Below are 19173 nucleotides of genomic sequence, written 5' to 3'. Positions count from 1 at the left end.
TCTAGGAGTCTCTCTAGGAGAGTATTTTGGATAACAGAAGGTGGAAGATCTGGGTTTGGGCCTGGTATATTGTGGTTGCTGTTTACACTTGTTTAGTGTTGGTCAGGATTCTGGGTGAGGCGCTGGAAGAGTCAACCCAGTTTCCATTTGTAAACAACATTCAAAACAAAAGTGAGTAAGCCTGCGTCCTGAGCACACTCTTGTACTGCAGTGAGTCTTGGACCCTTTACGCACGGCAGAAGAGAAAGTTGAACACATTTCAAATATGCTGTCTCTAATGTATTTTTGGCCTCACCTGGCAGGACAAAGTTCCAAATAGCGCCGTCTTCGAACATGCTGGAATTTCTAGCATGTATACACTACTGAAACAGCAACGTCTACGCTGGCTTGGGCCAGCTTACAATGGCTGATGGTCGGATTCCGAAAGATCTCCTGTATGGAGAATTAGTGCAGGGAAAGCGCCTCAGAGGGAGACCGCAGCTGCGATATAAGGATATCTGCAAAAGGGACCTAAAGGCCCTGGGAATGGACATTAACAACTGGGAAACCTTGACCTCTGATCGTTCAGCTGGGAGGCTAAAGACGCAGCATGGCCTTCTCCAATTTGAAGAGACATTTGTTCGGTGGGCTGAGGCAAAGAGGCAGTCCCGGAACCAGTGAAATCTGGGGGCTGGGCAGGGGACAGAATGTATCTGCCCTCAGTGTGGAAGGGATTGCCACTCTCGAATTGACCTTTTTAGCCACACTAGGTGCTATTTTAGGATCTCCTTCCAGAGCACGATACCATAGTCTTTCGAGACTGAAGGCTGCCAATGCCAAGTCTCCTTTATGATGGATTCTGGTTGAATTTCAACTTTGTTGTTTTCTGTCTTTCTAGAATTCAGAGCTCACCTATGCCTTGTTCACATCAATCCCTTTTGAACCCAGGACCAGGAATCGTCCGAAGACAAGGGAAGAGTACCAAGTCACGTACAGTGAGGTCTGGGTTCACACACCCAGCAGAACTGTCCCATGAGTACCTCTCTCTAAAGGCCACTTTCAGACGACCAGCCTTTCGATCACCAGGAATGGAGGGCTTGCTCTGCTTGTGTTTTTGGGAACAGACATGGTTGAAACCCAGGGTTTCTCAACCTTGGGCACTGGAACATGGATGGACTTCAACTCCCAGAATTCCTAACTGGCTGGAGACTTTTGGGAGTTGAAGTCCACCCATCTTCAAGCTGGCAAGATGGAGAAGCTCTGGGCCATACCTTTGGGAGGCCACCAAAAATCACTCAGAACTTACAGCCTTGATCTTTTGACTTTCCTAACTAGTAGAAATATTGGCCTATAGTCCAGTTGCTGGCCAGGCATTTAATACCTGTGCTGTCTTCCACTTTTTGGGCTAAAAGAAATTTCCTGTCTTTGTTGTTGAAGGAGAAATAAATCCTGTTAAATAAATAAAAAATATTGTTGTTGTTGTTCAGTCATCAAATCGTGCACGACTCCTTCTGACTGCGTGGACCATAGCATACCAGGCCGACTCAAATTTTGCCCAAATTCATGTTCATTCCATCAATGACATAATCCAACCACCTTATCCTCTCCTGTCCCCTTCTCCTTTTGCCTTCCATTTCCCCAAAATCGAGGTTTTTCCCAATGAATCTTTTCTTCTCATTAGGTGGCCAAAATTATTTGAGTTTCAAAAACTTATTATAAGAGTTTTTAAAAAATACAATTGAGTCTGCAATTGTTGTTGTGGTTTTCCTTCTCCTGGCCTAGCCGCTGTTCTGCCCCACAACTGGGTCCGGTGCAGAGATGGCTTTCAGCAGGTTCTGACCAGTTCTGGAGAACCGGTAACGGAAATTTATAGTAGTTCAGAGAACCGGTAGTAAAAATTCTGACTGGCCCCGCCCCCATCTATTCTCTGCCTCCTGAGTAACAGCTGATCAGGAGGAAATGGGGATTTTGCAGTAACCTTCCCCTGAAGTGGGGTGGGAATGGAGATTTTACAGGTTCCTTCCCCTGCCATGCCCACCAAACCATGCCATGCCCACCAAGCCACGCCCACAGAACCAGTAGTAAAATTTTTTGAAACCCACGACTGGTCCTGTGGGGCTGGAAGATGGGTCTCCACAGGCTTCCCCCCTCCAGTCGCGCAGGTCTCCCATTCACAAGTGCAATGTTTGGACCGCTCCAAACAAGGAATTTGTAGGCCTGGTTTATCAGCATTTTCATCTTGCAAATTACACCAAGATTTATAGCTTCTGCTGGTGATTTTCTTCTCTCTGAGGTGCTAAGGCTCTTCCAGGGTCCCTGATTTGCTGTGGCTGGAACTCTGCCTCTTTGAGGGCCACGCATTAGGGACTTTGCAATACTTGCAACATGGTCTTTGTAGTGCCTTGGCACTGGTTAACTAACATGGGGTTTTCTTGTATTTTTATTTATTTATTTATTTATTTATTATTCGAATTTATATACCGCCCTATCTCCCGAAGGACTCAGTTTGGGTGGACTTTTAATTATCCTTCTTGCTCTCTTCCTTTCAAATGGATTTAGAATAGATTGGAAACCCCCCCCCCCCAGTCTTCTTTGTGGCAGCTCCTCAGATATTGGAAAACTGTTATTTCTTTGGTACTTTATTTTTCTCAGAGCTGTTCAGCCTCTTTCAGGCTCCCTGATTGGCTGCTGGCTGGAACCTCTTCCCTCTTGAGCGCCTCACAATATGGACTTTGTAATACTCGCAATATGGTTTTTATATTCCTGGTGAACTAATACGGGTTCTCTTGTATTTTAATCGGTCTTCTTTTTCTCTCTCTCTCTCTCTTTCAAATGTATTTGCCATAATCTGGATGTTTTAATTGGGGTCCAGCATTCAGAGGCGGGAACCTAGAGTTACCTTCGGCCATCAACTTCAAGCTCTGAGGAGAAGGAGGAGGAGCTGAGCGTGGGATTCTGGGAGATGTAGGCTCCGCCCAAGAGGAGGGCATTAGAGTGCCGGGAAGAAGAACTACAGGGCCCAGCAGTCCAAGGGAAAAAGGCGGGAAAAAACGGACTGAGGGGAGCAAAACTCTTGAAGCCTGAGGGGAAAAGACAGAGATAGAGAGAATCTTGTTCTGAGGGGGGAAAAAATGGCTGTGAGTTTCTGGGAGATAATCTGAAGTAAAGCCTCACAAATGCCCCAAGGGGTGTCGGGGTGCGTGGGTGGAGTTTGGGCCAGGCGGGTCGGTCATCGGAGGAGGGGGACAGAAGGAGCCGGTCATCGGCCAGAGGCTCCTTCGAAAGCGAGCGCTACGAACGCAAAGAGGAGAGCTGGGATATTATGGGATGTTATGAGATATTATGTGGATAAGAAGCTGTTTCTGTGGGACGGGTGGGAGGCTCAGCGACGGAAAAATGGAACTAGGCCCCCATGTAGAAATGCCTGAGGTGAAACGTTGCACTGAAAAATGAGTGTCTTCTGGTTCTAGCACAGTAGGTTAGCTGAGGGTTTCTGGGAGTTGGAGTCCACCCAAATGGCTGGGGGGATTCTGGGAATTGGAGTCCATCCAAACTGGTTGGGGGGATTCTGGGAGTTGGAGTCCATCCAAACTGGCTGGGGGGATTCTGGGAATTGGAATCCACCCAAACTGGCTGGGGGGATTCTGGGAGTTGGAGTCCATCCAAACTGGCTGGGAGGATTCTGGGAGTTGACGACAGAGACTCTTGCTCTGAGGGAAAAAAATGACTGTGGCATTCTGGGAAATTATCTGAATTAAAGTCTCAAAAAATGTCCCAGGAGGCATCAGGGTGTTTGGACCAAGTGGAGGAGAGGGACAGAAGAATCTAGTGATCCAGCCGTGGCTCCTTTGGGGATGAGCGCTATAAATGCAAAAGAGGAGTGGGGGGGATATTATATTATGAGATATTATGGGATGAGAAACTCTTGTAGCTGTTTCTGTGGGACAAGTGGGAAGCTCGGCGATTAAAAAACACAACTGGACCCACATCTGGAAATGCCTGGAATGAAATATTGCACTGGGAAACATCTTCCTGATCTAGGTCAATACACTGACTGGGGAAATCTGGGAATTAAAGTCCATCCATCATAAAGGGGCCAAGGATGAGAAATTCTGCCTTTAAATAACCCCAACTCTCTCACTGAATGTGTGTGTTCACATATGTACCGGTAGTAGTCTGCATATCTTCCCTCTTATTTATTTATTTTTATTTATTTTATTTGTCAAGCATGCATTAGATAACAGATATAAGTATAATCATGATTATTAATACATGAAATGGATATGAATAAAAGGGGATATTAGGACAGGGACAGTAGGCATGTTGGTGCGTTTATGCAAGCCCCTTAAAGACCTCTTAGGAATGGGGTGAGGTCGACACTAGACAAGGGTAAAGTTTTAGAATAGAATAGAATTTTATTATTGGCCAAGTGTGATTGGACACACAAGGAATTTGTCTTGGTGCATATGCTCTCAGTGTACATAAAAGAAAAGAAAACATCAAGAATCATAAGGTACAACCCTTAATGATAGTCATAGGGAATAAATAAGCAATCAGGAAACAATATCAATATAAATTGTAAAGATACAAGCAACAAAATTACAGTCATACAGTCATAAGTGGAAGGAGATGAGTGATGGGAACGATGAGAAGATTATTAATAGTGCAGATTTAGTAAATAGTTTGACAGTGTTGAGGGAATTATTTGTTTAGCAGTGTGATGGCCTTCGAGAAAAAATGTTCTTGTGTCTAGTTGTTCTGGTGTGCAGTGCTCTGTAGCGTCGTTTTGAGGGTAGGAGTTGAAACAGTTTATGTCCAGGATGTGAGGAGTCTGGGGAAATTTGGGGATTTGGGGAGGAAACCACAGAGTCAGGTAGTGCATTGCAGGCATTGACCACTCTGTTACTGAAGTCATATTTCTTGCAATCGAGTTTGGAGAGGTTTACCTTGAGTTTGTATCTATTGTGTGCTTGTGTATTGTGGTTGAAACTGAAGTAGTCATTGACAGGAAGGACATTGTAGCAGATAATTTTATGTCAACTACACCTCTGCTGAATTGCGGCGTTACATCATGTCAGCATTGATTCCTTGCTTGAAAGCATGAAAGAAAGACTTGTTGAATTTTTAAATTGAATTTAGGAAATAAACTTTGTTCCACAGAATTTTACGATCTGCAGAACATCTTGCACAGAATAGCACTTAGCACTAGCAGTGGCACTTATATACTGCTTCACAGTGCTTTTACAGCCCTCTCTGAGTGGTTTATGGAGTCAGCATCTTTATCCCCAACAATCTGGCTCTTCATTTTACCGACCTCGGAAGGATGGAAGGCTGAGTCGACCTGGAGCCGGTCAGGATCGAACTGCTGGCAGTTGGCAGTGAGTGGATAGGATAGGATAGAATACCAATAGCACTTAGACCTATATACTACTTCACAGTGCTTTTACAGCCCTCTCTAAGCAGTTTACAGAGTCAGTCTATTGCCCCCAACAATCTGGGTCCTCATTTTACCGACCTCAGAAGGACGGAAGGCTGAGTTGACCTGGAGCCGTTCAGGATTGAACTCCTGGCAGTGATAGCAGAGTCAGCCTGCAATACCGCATTCTAACCACTGTGCCACCACAGCTTAGAATCCCAGTCTCAGCATCCCTGATGGAAGATCATCTGACCTCTGCTTAAAGACTTCCCATGAAGGAAAGTTTAGGCCCTCCCTAGCGCTTCAGTGACCCTTACGGATTTTTTTTTGCTGTTATCCAACCAAAATCTGCTGTTCTGTTTCCCTTCCCCCAATACTCCCAGCAAAGAGTCAGTTAGAGGCCTCCTTTTCTGATTTATTTACATATATATAAATGTCCTGGCTACGTCTACCTACGGGCCTGCCAAGTTTCTGGAGATAACAAGGAAATTACAGATAAGGCCAGAATTACTCACGAATATATTCTTCTCTCCGTTGATACAGATTGCCCGCGCAAATTCATTACTTTGTCCAAGACAAAAAACCAGGAAGTCCTGCCTCCTATTTATAGTCTCTGCAGATGTCACTGCATGACAATTATGACTTGGCTTTGTCCCAACTCTTCCGCTGCTGCGCACGCCGGTCACGCCTGCGTAATCTTGCATCACTCCAAAACTGTTCTTGGGGCGTTGCCAAATCAGAAGGAGGCTCCAGGGAATCAGGCTTTGCCGGCCCCTCCTCCTCCCTTTGAGTGGGTGCCAGGGAGGGAAAGGGCTCAAGAGAAGCAGGGCTGGCCAGGTCTTCTCCCTCACTTTCTGAATCATCCGAGTCCAGGAGTCCGGGTCCAGGAACCTGGGTCACAACATCTGCTTTCTTGTAAATTCAGCTAAGACTGGTAGATTCCTGATTTCTGGAAGAGCTCCAAGCAGTTCTGTCTCTTCAATCCTTGAAGACGGTTGACATGTCTTCCTGCTTTTCTCCTGACATTCTTTTGCTGAGTTCTTTTGTTAAATTAATTACACTTTAAAGTAACAGGTCACAAATGTTGACTTTCTTTAGAATTCCATCCCACTGATTTATAAAAACTGGCAATTCCAGCTTTTTGAAAAGTTTCTTGCTATTCAATAGATGCACGGCGCACACACACATGTATACGTTCAAGTAACACCATGATGGAAATTTTAATATCAAGTAATTTAGCTTGAGACCAAATTATTCCTTAAAAAACAAATACTTTGATGCATAGTCTTCCTTCATATTTTGGTTTGTTTCCAATGTCATATTTAATTTTGTCAAAAAGGTCCAATAATCATAATATATAATACTAATATCCAAAACTGTAATGTATACCGATAAAACATCCATTTTTCCCCTCTGACATTCAGTCTTCTAAAGCAGGGGTCTTCAACCTTGGCAACTTTAAGCCTGGAAGGACTTCTACTCCCAGAATTCCCCAGCTGGGGAATTCTGGGAGTTGAAGTCCTTCCAGGCTTAAAGTTGCCAAGGTTGGAGACCCCTGTTCTAAGGCACCTAAATAATTGAATATTAAGCATATATGTATATTGTATCACCATCATATTGAAATACCACATTTTTAAGAGAACAGGCAAAATAAAAGCTAAAATATATGAATTATGAAAGGTAATACAGAAACAGAAATCTTCCCAGCAGGCTCAAGTCTGGACATAACTAAGACTCATAGAACAGGATGGTGCTGAAGATCTCCCCACTTTTTGATGGGGTTTCTCTTCAGCCATAAACTGAAGCTCAGCTGCACCTCATCATCTCTTCAAGGGTGATGTCCCTGTCTAGGCCTAATAAGGGACTGGACCAAGAGAGACACGTTTTGCTGCAATTGGGTGATTTTGCTGCTTTTTTCTGGGTTGAAAGAGAAGGTTCTGGTACAATGTCTCCCCTGTTTTTTCTTGTGTAAGATGGTTCTTCCTTGTTGGTTCAGGAGAAGATGGAGTGAAGGAGTCCTGGGTACAACTGTATGTGATCTCAACATCTGGGCAAAGTAAGGAAAGAACATGTTAGTGTTATGGTCCGCCAGCAGCCTGCGGAGCTGGCAGCAAAGTCAGACAGCGATGAGGCAAAGATGGTGCCCGGGCCATCTGGGAGTGATGTGCGGACTCGGGAGCCTCCAGAGGCTGACAGTAGTGAGGCAGAGGAACAAGAGGAGCCTATTCCTAATGCACGCATGAGAAGAGCTGCCAGAAGGCAAGAGCAGCTCAAGCAAAGAGGACGACTCGGGAGTAGGGCCAAGAGATAATTGGCCCCTCCCATAAGGCTTAAAAGACCAGCAACAGCATTTGGGCTCTTTGCCGGAAAACAACATTGATAGCCTTGCTCCTTGACTTGCTGCATTTATTTCTTCTTGGCGTCTTCTGCTTTTGAACTTTTGCCAAGAAAAGCCTTTGGCAGTTTGCCTAATTAGACCAAGGTTGATGATAAAACTGAAGAATTGTGTTATGTGGAATTTACTTTGATTTAGTTTGGACTATGCTGAGAATGAGTTAATTCTCAGCTATTCTAATAAAGTTTGTTTGTTTTTGAACTGATTGTGTCTACTACTACCTACTTGGGCCTGTGTCACAACTGTTACTCACATATTTAACATACCTGCAGCTCAGGAACACATTGAGAACAAGGGGTTTCTCCAGCATTTTACAGCATTTTTAGTAATAAGTAAGTAATACTTACTTATTACTTATTTAGTAATAAGTAAGCTGGACCCCACAGAGAAGGCCCTTCCTGGGCGCCGCCAGACGACATTGCCTCGCTGACGGCACCCTGAGGAGACCCTCTCTGTGAGAGCGCACGGACGGTGGGAGGTATTCGGTCGCAGTAGGCGGTCCCAGAATAACCCGCCCAATGCCATGGAGCGCTTTAAAGGTGGTCACCAAAACCTTGAAGCGCACCGGAAGGCCACAGGAAGCCAGTGCAGTCTGCGCAGGATAGGTGTCATATGGGAGCCACGAGGGCTCCATCTATCACCAGCGCAGCTGCATTCTGACTAACTGTAGCCTCCGGATGCCCCTCAAGGGGAGCCCCATGTAGAGAGCATTGCAGTAATCCAGGCGAGACGTCACGAGTGCGTGAGTAACCGTGGATAGGGCATCCCGGTCCAGAAAGTGGCGCAACTGGCGTACCAGGCGAACCTGGTAGAACGCTCTCCTGGAGCGGCCGTCAAATGCTCTTCTAGAGACAGCCGCTCATCCAGGAGGCCGCCTAAGTTGCAGACCCTCCCCATCGGGCCAATGACTCGCCGCCGATGTACAGCCGCGGATTTAGCTGACTGTACCGGGATGCCGGCATCGACAGCCACTCTGTCTTGGCGGGATTGAGCTTGAGCCTGTTTCTCCCCATCCAGACCCAGACGGCCTCCAGACACCGGGACAGCACTTGATAACCGTTGGGGTGGTTCGGTGTGAAAAGTACAGCTGAGTATCATCCGCATACAGCTGATACTTCACACGAAACCACTGATGATCTCACCCAGCGGTTTCATGTAGATGTTAAACAGAAGGCGAGAGATCGACCCCGCGGCACCCCACAAGTGAGGCGCCTCGGGGCGACCTCTGCCCCCTGTCAACACCGACTGCGACCGGTCGGAGAGATAGGAGGAGAACCACCGATAAGCGGTGCCTCCCACTCCCAATCCCCAACCGCGCAGCAGGATACCATGGTCGATGGTATCGAAAGCCGCTGAGAGGTCTAATAGGACCAGGGCAGAGGAACAACCCCTATCCCTGGCCCTCCAGAGATCATCTACCAACGCGACCAAAGCCGTCTCCGTGCTGTAACCGGTCGGAAACCGGACTGGAACGGGTCTAGATAGACAGTTTCATCCAGGTGCAAGGGAAGCTGATATGCCACCATACTCTCTACAACCTTCGCCGCAAAGCGAAGGTTGGAGACCGGACGATAATTACCTAAAACAGCCGGGTCCAGGGAAGGCTTCTTAAGGAGGGCCTCACCACCGCCTCTTTCAAGGCGGCCGGAAGACACCTCCACCAAAGAAGCGATCGTAATCGCCTGGAGCCAGCCTCGTGTCACCTCCCGAGTGGCCAGCACCAGCCAGGAGGGGCACGGGTCCAGTAAACACGTGGTGGCATTCAACCTACCCAGCAACCTGTCCATGTCCTCGGGAGCCACAGGGTCAAACTCATCCCAAATAATGTCGCCAAGACCACCCTCGAGCGTCTCACCCGCATCACCGCAATCTTGGTCCAGACCATCCCGAAGCTGAACGATTTTATCGTATAGATAACCGTTAAACTCCTCAGCCCGTCCCTGCAACGGGTCATCCCGCTCCCCCTGAGGAAGGAGGGAGCGAGTCACCCGAAACAGGGTGGCCGGGCAGTTATCTGCCGATGCAATGAGGGAGGAGGTGTAGCTACTAATAATTGGCCCCTCCCATAAGGCTTAAAAGACCAGCAACAGCATTTGGGCTCTTTGCCAGAAAACAACATTGATAGCCTTGCTCCTTGACTTTTATTTATATTTATATTTATATTTATATAAATATACATTTATTTCTTCTTGGCGTCTTCTGCTTTTGAACTTTTGCCAAGAAAAGCCTTTGGCAGTTTGCCTAATTAGACCAAGGTTGATGATAAGACTGAAGAATTGTGTTATGTGGAATTTACTTTGATTTAGTTTGGACTATGCTGAGAATGAGTTAATTCTCAGCTATTCTAATAAAGTTTGTTTGTTTTTGAACTGATTGTGTCTACTACTACCTACTTGGGCCTGTGTCACAACTGTTACATATTTCACATACCAGCAGCTCAGGAACACATTGAGAACAAGGGGTTTCGCCAGCATTTTACAGCATTTTTAGTAATAAGTAAGTAATACTTACTTATTACTTATTTAGTAATTAGTAATTACTTATTACTTATTTAGTAAGTAAGCTGGACTGATCTGCTATTGCCTAGATTAGAAAGATTGCCAGCCAATCAAGGAAAAGAAGGATTGACCTTTGGCATCAGTTGTGACTCAGTCTAGTTTCTTCTCTCAAATTCTCAATGATTTTGAGATGCTCCTGAGAAACTTACAGGGACCTCCCCCAAAAACTTTGCCTCCAATACTTGATTAGAGAAATTAATGGCTTCCAAGATACTTCGTTTTTTAAATCTTTCTTTCTTTCTTTCTTTCTTTCTTTCTTTCTTTCTTTCTTTCTTTCTTTCTTTCTTTCTTTCTTTCTTTCTGTTTGTTTGTTTGGGCTTAAAGTCCATTTAATTTCTTGGCCAATGCATGATCTGTGAAACTGAAGGCCATAAAGAGAATTATTCTTCACCATTTTTTAAAGAAATATCTGGGGGTACTACAAAGCTTAAATTCTTTGGTTGAACCAAACAAGTCAAGAAATTTAGAAGTAGGAGTTCACAGAGATCAAGGCAAATGGACTTATGGAAGGGAAATCCTTGAATTGAACTAACATTACACCAAGATAATTCCTCATGTAATGTCTATTCCTCTCAAATCCTGACCTGCCTCCCCTTTCCTTCCTCCCCAGAGAATCTCTCAGTCAACTTCTCCAACCACATCAGGAGCCATCTAGGACTCCAGGTGAGGGAACCCTTGAACCCAAACCCTTCACTTACTGCTCTTCTTCTTCCAGCAATAAAAGGCAAACGGAACCAGCAGGATTATAAAAGGAATCGCCATCCGGGCATAACTCCAAATAAAAGCGAAATCTTTGCTCCAAACTGGTTCAACTACAAAAAAAGAGAAGGATTTAAAGAAGTATTTCTTGGTAGAACATTTTTACCGTGCCCTGTACTTGAAAATAAAGTTCATCTACAATTGAAATGAATTTCTCTTGCATTAGTCTCACTTCTAGACTTTCTGTGGGATCTCATAGAAGCCATTTCTATAGGCCTTTCTTTGTCCTTCTGAACCTCTGTGCTCCAGCACAAGGCCAGTTACATAAAGTGTATAATAAATAGTTAAATCAAGTTTTGCAAAGTGTTCCTTCTGCATTTGGACAGCAGAGGACTCCACCTCCTGAAAAAACCCACCTGGGATATTCAGCGTCTGGCTCCAAGGAGACATGATCCAACGGCCATTGATGTTTTCCTCATATCTGCAAGCAAGTTGAAGACTTTCGTTGTCTTTGGCATATAGGAAAGCTACCGACATATTTAGAGTAAGAAGCCCAGAGTCTCTGCTGCTCCTCAGAGGCTCTTCATTGCTGAAGGTCATCTCCACACCATCCTGGGAGAAATGGAACCTTTTGGTGTTGTTGCTCTCGCTGGACAAACACAGGATGGTCAGGATCCCCAGGGATTCAGAAGAAGGGTGCAACTTCAACACTGGGGGAGGCAGAGGATCTGGAGAAGAGAAGAAATGGGAATTAGCTTGGAGGTGCTGTGATTCCACTGCTGATCAATCAGAACAGAGCTGGAAGGGACCTCGGAGATCTTCTAGTTCAACCCCCTGCTCAAGCAGGAGATCCCATAGGTGGCTGTCCAGTTTCTTCTTAAAAACCTCGAATGATGAAGCCCCTACAACTTCTGGTGGCAAGCTGTTGCTTCTCTCTTTGATTAATTTCCATCCCTTGTTTCTTGTCCTGCCTTAAGGTGCTTTGCTAAATAATTTGACACCTCCCCTCTTCTTTGTGGCAGCCCCTCAAATCCCGGAATACTGCTACCATGTCCCCCCTAGTCCTTATAACCTCTAGACTGGCCAGACCCAATTCCCGCAATCCTTCTTCATATGTTTTAGTCTCCAGGCCTTTAATCATCTTAGTTGCTCTTCCCTGCACTTTTTCAAATGTCTCAATATCTTTTTTGTAATGTGACCAAAACCAGATGTAGGATTCCAGGTGTGACCTTACTATGGCTTTATAAAGTGGTGCTAATACTTCAAGTGATTTTGATTCTCCGTCTCGGGTTATACAACCAAGGATCCTATTAGCATTTTTGGCTGCTGCTGCACATGGCTGGCTTGTGTTTAATTGATCGTCCAGGAGGACTCCAAGGTCCCCCTCACAGTTCCTTTATTTGAGCCAGGTTTCGCCTCATCTAGTACTTGTGTCTTTGGTTTTTTCCTGCCTAAGTGTAAAACTTAGCTTCAGGGTGGAGATTTTTTGTGTGTGATTACATCAGGGAAAAACTTTCATAATCAGGCTCTAAATAAATAAAGCCCCAATTATAGAAATCCACATTTTCAAAATGAAGAAAAATATACCCTCACCTCTCACCACAATTGAGACCTGACGACTCCACTTGGAAGAGATGTTTCTCTCATATTTCCATTCTAGGTACCGGCATTTATATAATCCAGAAACTTCCCTTGTGGCTGTGAGGACCAGGGAGACGTTGCCTTCATGCCAATCCAGATCTTTTATAGAGGTCTCCTTCTCATTTTCCCTTATGTGGGAAAACTGGTAGCCTCTCCAGCCTTGAAGAGGGAGGTTGGGAATTGAGCACCAGAAGGTAATGTTCTCCCCAACCAGATACAAGGGTTCTGGAGGATCTGGAGAAAGGATGGGAGCTGGTGGACAATCTAGGCAGACCCAGAAAAGAAAAAGAAGGGAATATGAATATGACCTCCAGACAAACCCAGGATTATCTTGACTGGCGCCCCTCAACTCATGTAACTTCACTAGAGTTCTAGATTGGACTTTCCTTCACACAGAAAGGAATTGATGACACATTCTCTTTCCATAGAAAATACTTCTTGGAATCGGGAGGTTGAAGAAATAATCTAGACTGGGCAGCTTCACAGCCTGAATATTGGGGCAGAAATATCCCTGAAATCTCACCAATATACCTTCACTCTTCAGGGATAGTCTAAGGAGACAGAATCTCAACGAAGGAGCACCAAAATCTCCCTGCTCCAACATGAACGTCTCAGTGGTGAAATCCAATTTTTTTTTACTACCGGTTCTGTGGGCGTGGCAGAGGAAGGATACTGCAAAATCTCCATTCCCACCCCACTCCAGGGGAAGGATACTGCAAAATCTCCATTCCCACTGCACTCCAGGGGAAGGATACTACAAAATCTCCATTCCCATCCCACTCTGGGGCCAGCCAGAGGTGGTAGTTGCCGGTTTTCCAAACTACTCAAAATTTCTGCTACCTGCTGAATTTCACCCCTGGAACGTCTGCAATACAGGTAGCCTTCGACTTACAACAGTTCATTTAGTGACCGTTCAAAGTTACAGTAGCGCTGAAAAAAATGACTTACGACTATTTCACAGTTACAACCTTTGCAGCATTCCCATGATCATGTATTTATTGCACCCTTGGCAACGGACTTGTATTTATGATGGTTGCTGTGTCCCAGGGTCACGTGATCCCCTTTTGCGACCTTCTGACAAGCAAAGTCAGTGGGGAGAAGTCAGATTCACTTAACCACCAGGTTACTAACTTATCAATTACAGTGATTCACTTAACAACTGTGGCAAGGAATGTTGTAAAATGGGACAAAACTCACTTCAATGCTCACTTAACAACAAAAAATTGGGGCTCAATTGTGGTTGCAAGTCAAGGACTACCTGTATCACATTTCCTTCAGCTTTCTGGCATAAAACAAATTGGTCTGTTTGAACATCTTTTACGGTCCCTTTTTTATTTCATGAACAAATTTATTAAATATATATAATTTAATGAATTAATGAACACAAGTATTGAGCCTCCTTGAAACATTTCGTGTTGTAGGGACCTCTTAGGCATCTTTTTAACAATGTGAACAGTATTTCTCAACCGTGACAAACAAAATTAGTGAACCTTAACTCCCAAAATTCCTCACCAGCATATTCCATATTCTGGGAGTTGAAGTCCACACAGCTTAAAGTTGTTAAGATGGAGAAACCCTGATGTAATTACTTGATAAATTAGAAAAAAGTTCCTTACCAATAACAGAGAATTCACCCCAATTACTCTTTTGAGAGTTAGCTGTTCTGCCTTCCTTGTTTCTCCCCGTGTAAGAACAAGAAAATGTTGGTTTTGGAGCCATTCGCAATGCAGAAATCAGCAGAGTATTTCCGATCTGTTCTTGAAATCTCTTCCATTCCCCCTTTTCATTCATGTGATGGAAGAAGTAATTCTCTCCCTCCTGTCCTTCTGGTGGGGAACATTTTAATTCAATCTGTTCTCCTTTGACGAGAGTTTGATGAGAAGGTGACCAGGACAGGATGGGAGCTGCTGGGAACGGATTCTTCTGAAAATCTGAGAAACGAAGGAAATTTGAAAAGAACCCCATAAAATTCCTTGCAAGCTTATAAGCAGAATTGTGTTGCAAGAACCCAAGAGAAACCCACAGGCTAGAAGTAGACAGAAGCAACCAAATTATCTCTTCTCAAATAAAAATCTTTACAGACAGTCCTTGACTTATGACCGATTGCTTAGTAAACCTTCAAAGTTACGACAGATGTCAAAAAACCAATTTACAACTGAGATTTGATATTCCAACAGCTCCATTATGGTCATTAGGTTGTGGATTATGTATACATCCAATGACTAAAGAGTAGTAGCCCATTACTCTCAACATCTCTACCGATTACAACCAACCTTTTAATGGAGATCCAGACAAGTCAACGCAGGCCTCTTGAGAGCTAAGGATGGATCAAATGTGTCTTTCTGCATGTATCTCTGGACTACAATCCTTATCATCCCTTAAAAGGTAAAGGTAAAGGTAAAGGTTCCCCTGGCACATATGTGCTAGTCATTCCCGACTCTAGGAGGCGGTACTCATCTCCGTTTCAAAGCCGAAGAGCCAGTGCTGTCTGAAGGCGTCTCCGTGGTCATGTGGCCGGCATGACTCAACACCAAAGGCGCACGGAACGCTGTTACCTTCCCACCAAAGGTGGTCCCTATTTTTCTACTTACATTTTTTTACCTGCTTTCAAACTGTTGGTTGGCAGAAGCTGTGACAAGTAACAGGAGCTCAACCCCTTATGCGTCGCTAGGGATTCAAACTGCTGAACTGCTGACCTTTCGATCAACAAGCTCAGCGTCTTAGCCACTAAGCCACCATGGCCCCTAGCAGTGGTCATTTGGACAGGACTCATGATAGCTGGATTTCTGTAACATCTGGAGGGTCTCAGGGAGACCTCGATCATATTGATGACAAACAGGAACCCTCTTCCCAAATTCATCATAAAAGATATCGGGGTGGTATTCACTTACTTTCCCTACCGTCTTGCAAATGTGAGCATGAGCACGTGCCCGCTCTTCCGCACATGTGCTTTGCTGGCATGCGCGCCTTCTGTGCATGCGTCCAGCCTCAGAAACGTGCCTAAATGGGATGGCATAGAGCTGGAGCAGGTGGGCGAGCCGACCCGCGATTTCCGCTACCAGTTCGGGCAAACCGGTCTGAACCGGCTGAATCCCACCTCTGAGAGAGATCCTTTCTTCTGTCTGCAGATTCACGTCCCTGGCCTGGCCTGTTAATTTATTAAAGGGCTTTTGCAAGAGAGCCATGAATTAGCCTCAGCCAGAGCAGGTCCATCTGAATCATTTTGTGGATGCTTTTGCTCGATGGAGTCATCGTTAGAATCAAAACTTGGTTAACTTCTACTTTGACACTTGCCACAAAGAGGCTGGCCAGAAATGTTGAAGTCACAGGAAATGCTAGTGTCAGTTGGCGATTGTGGCTTTGTGCTAAAGAAGTTTGCAAAATGGGCCTCTTATCCTGGACCAAGGATAAGAGGACGTGCAATTTGCTTAATCTATGGTCAAGAATCCTCAGTTGAAAATCCAGAGATAAAATGTTCCTCGTTAGCATGTTGACTGACTTGAGCATTGAGCCCTGGCCAGCAAAGATGCAGTTCAGTAATGAGAAAAATAAGGTTCTCCACTTAAGCAAGAAAAAAACAACAACTGCACAGGTGTACTGTAGAATAGGTGGCTCCTGACTCAGCTGCAGCAACTGTGAGAGGAATCTTGGAGTCCTAGTGGACTCTCACTTAAATATGAGCCAGATGTGTGTGGCAGCTGTCAAAAAAGCCAATATAGTCCTAGGCAGACTTTCAAGGAGCAATGGATGGAAACTAACCAAGGAGAGAAGCAACTTAGAACTAAGGAGAACTTTCCTGACAGAACAATTAATCAATGGAACCACTTGCCTCCCCAAGTTGCGAATGCTCCCAATACTGGAAGTTTTTAAGAAGAGATTGGATAACCATTTGTCTAAAATGGTATAAGGTTTCCTGCCTAAGAAGGGGGTTGGACTAGAAGACCTCCAAGGTCCCTTCCAACTCTTATTCTATCACAAGAAGCGATAATACTGCTTTATTCTGCTCTGGTGAAGCTACACCTGGAATACCGAGTCCAGTTTTGGTTACCATGATATGAAAAAGATGTTGAGACTCTAAAAAGAATGCAGAGAAGAGCAACAAAGATGATTAGGGGACTGGAAGCTGAACCGTACTGACTAATTTCCTCAGTGAACGATTTAGGAAATTAGTCTAGTCTAACAAAGAGAAGAATTAGGGGAGATAGGATAGTACCTTCCAATACTTGAAGGGGAAGAACTTTTAAAATTTCTAAAATTTCAGGAAAGGAAGTGAGAACAACAAACGTTTCTAAGAAGCAAAATCTTATTATTCATTCTGTTCATTAAATGCAAATGGTTGTCTTCCTCTTTTGAGTCTTTTTGCTTTTTTGCTGCTTAAAAAATGATTCCTGGATAGGGTGTTTTTTTTTTCCATAAAGAAGACCAAAACAAAACCACTCCGCAGAAATAAGAAAAAGGAAAATAGGAAAAAGGGAGATTTTTCAGTTTATACCAGTGGTCACCAACTGGTGGTCCGTGGACTATTGGTGGTCCACGAGAAAATTTTGGTTGTCCCCAGAAAAGTTATATTTTGGTGGTCCCCAGAAAAAGCATTTTTTATATTGCACTAAATCAGGGGTCCTCAAACTATGCCCCCTGGACTGAATACATGCAATGACCCTTTTTGTGGCTGCATAGAATCTCCCCCTTTAGGGTCTTTTTGTGTGGGTTGGGTCTGCTTCAGCCTCCTGGTGTGGGGCTTTGGGTGAAGGATGGAGGGAAGTGCTGCTGATGGCAAAGAGCCGGAGGGCCTTGTTCCAGTGGGACTGCATCATGTCCTGGAACTGGCTGACCATCTCAGCCTGCTGAGCCTCCAGGCACCAGTACCTGGTCTTGTACTCCTGCAGGTCTTCCCTGTGCTTGGAAAGCCTATGCTCCTAGTTCTCAGTGAGGTGCTTCTGCTGAGCCTCCTTCTCAGCCAGATCCAATTTGAACTGATCCAGCTGTTTTGCCAACTCTTTCTCATGGTGGCTGCTTAGCTCCAACAACTGCTTCCTGTTGGGGCTCTAAGGAGCCCAGGCAGGCATGGGAGGAGTGGATAGGAGGGGAGGGGTAATTAGGCGGCGGTGACCCTCGACATGAGTGACATCAAGTTGGTCATGGCCACTAGTCACATGACCACCTAGCCGCACCCACCCAGCCGGTCATTAAGCAGATCGTAATAGTGGTCCACGGATTTAAAACTATGAACTTAGTGGTCCCTGAGGTCTGAAAGGTTGGGATCCCTGGTTTATACCACTGTGAGCTCTTTATCTATTCTTCTGATATTAACAACACATCCCCAAATATAATAAGGAGGATTTATTCCTTTACCTCTTGGGAGATAAAATGTTCCTCGTTAGCATGTTGACTGACTTGAGCATTGAGCCCTGGCCAGCAAAGATGCAGTTCAGTGATGAGAAAAATAAGGTTCTCCACTTAAGCAAGAAAAAAACAACAACTGCACAGGTGTACTGTAGAATAGGTGGCTCCTGACTCAGCTGCAGCAACTGTGAGAGGAATCTTGGAGTCCTAGTGGACTCTCACTTAAATATGAGCCAGATGTGTGTGGCAGCTGTCAAAAAAGCCAATATAGACCTAGGCTGCCTCAACAGACTTTCAAGGAGCAATGGATGGAAACTAACCAAGGAGAGAAGCAACTTAGAACTAAGGAGAAATTTCCTGACAGTTAGAAAAATTAATCAGTGGAATCACTTGCCTCCAGAAGTTGCGAATGCTCCAACACTGGAAGTTTTTAAGAAGGGATTGGACAACCATTCGTCTGAAATGGTATAAGGTTTCCTGCCTAAGAAGGGGGTTGGACTAGAAGACCTCCAAGGTCCCTTCCAACTCTTATTCTATCACAAGAAGCGATAATACTGCTTTATTCTGCTCTGGTGAAGCTACACCTGGAATACCGAGTCCAGTTTTGGTTACCATGATATGAAAAAGATGTGGAGGCTCTAAAAAGAGTGCAGAGAAGAGCAACAAAGATGATTAGGGGACTGGAAGCTGAACCGTACCGACTGATTTCCTCAATGAACGATTTAGGAAATTAGTCTAGTCTAACAAAGAGAAGAATTAGGGGAGATACGATAGCATCTTCCAATACTTGAAGGGGAAGAACTTTTAAAATTTCTAAAATTTTAGAAAAAGAAGTGAGAACAACAAACGTTTCTAAGAAGCAAAATCTTATTATTCATTCTGTTCATTAAATGCAAATGGTTGTCTTCCTCTTTTGAGTCTTTTTGCTTCTTTGCTGCTGAAAAAATGATTCTTGGATAGGGTTCCCCCCCCCCCGAAAGAAGACCAAAACAAAACCACTCCTCAGAAATAAGAAAAAGGAAAATAGGAAAAAGGGAGATTTTTCAGTTTATACCAGTGGTCACCAACTGGTGGTCCGTGGACTATTGGTGGTCCACGAGAAAATTTTGGTTGTCCCCAGAAAAGTTATATTTTGGTGGTCC

The 19173-nt window shown here is 44.7% G+C and overlaps 1 protein-coding gene across 1 annotated transcript; it reads right to left on the bottom strand.

Annotated features, from left to right (window-relative positions):
• Positions 1 to 6968: 6968 nt before the first annotated feature.
• LOC131196926 (uncharacterized) lies at positions 6969 to 18072 on the bottom strand. Its single transcript, XM_058180425.1, has 5 exons — positions 18041 to 18072; positions 12641 to 13074; positions 11464 to 11775; positions 11047 to 11160; positions 6969 to 7442 (listed from the first exon to the last, which is right to left on the bottom strand). The coding sequence occupies exons 1-5, from the start codon at positions 18070 to 18072 to the stop codon at positions 7249 to 7251; spliced, it is 1086 nt and encodes a 361-aa protein (XP_058036408.1). The 3' UTR covers positions 6969 to 7248.
• Positions 18073 to 19173: the final 1101 nt, after the last annotated feature.

The sequence above is a fragment of the Ahaetulla prasina genome, chromosome 4, assembly GCF_028640845.1.
Source record: "Ahaetulla prasina isolate Xishuangbanna chromosome 4, ASM2864084v1, whole genome shotgun sequence".
NCBI lineage: Eukaryota > Metazoa > Chordata > Lepidosauria > Squamata > Colubridae > Ahaetulla > Ahaetulla prasina.
This window is presented reverse-complemented; position numbering and strand designations above follow the sequence as displayed.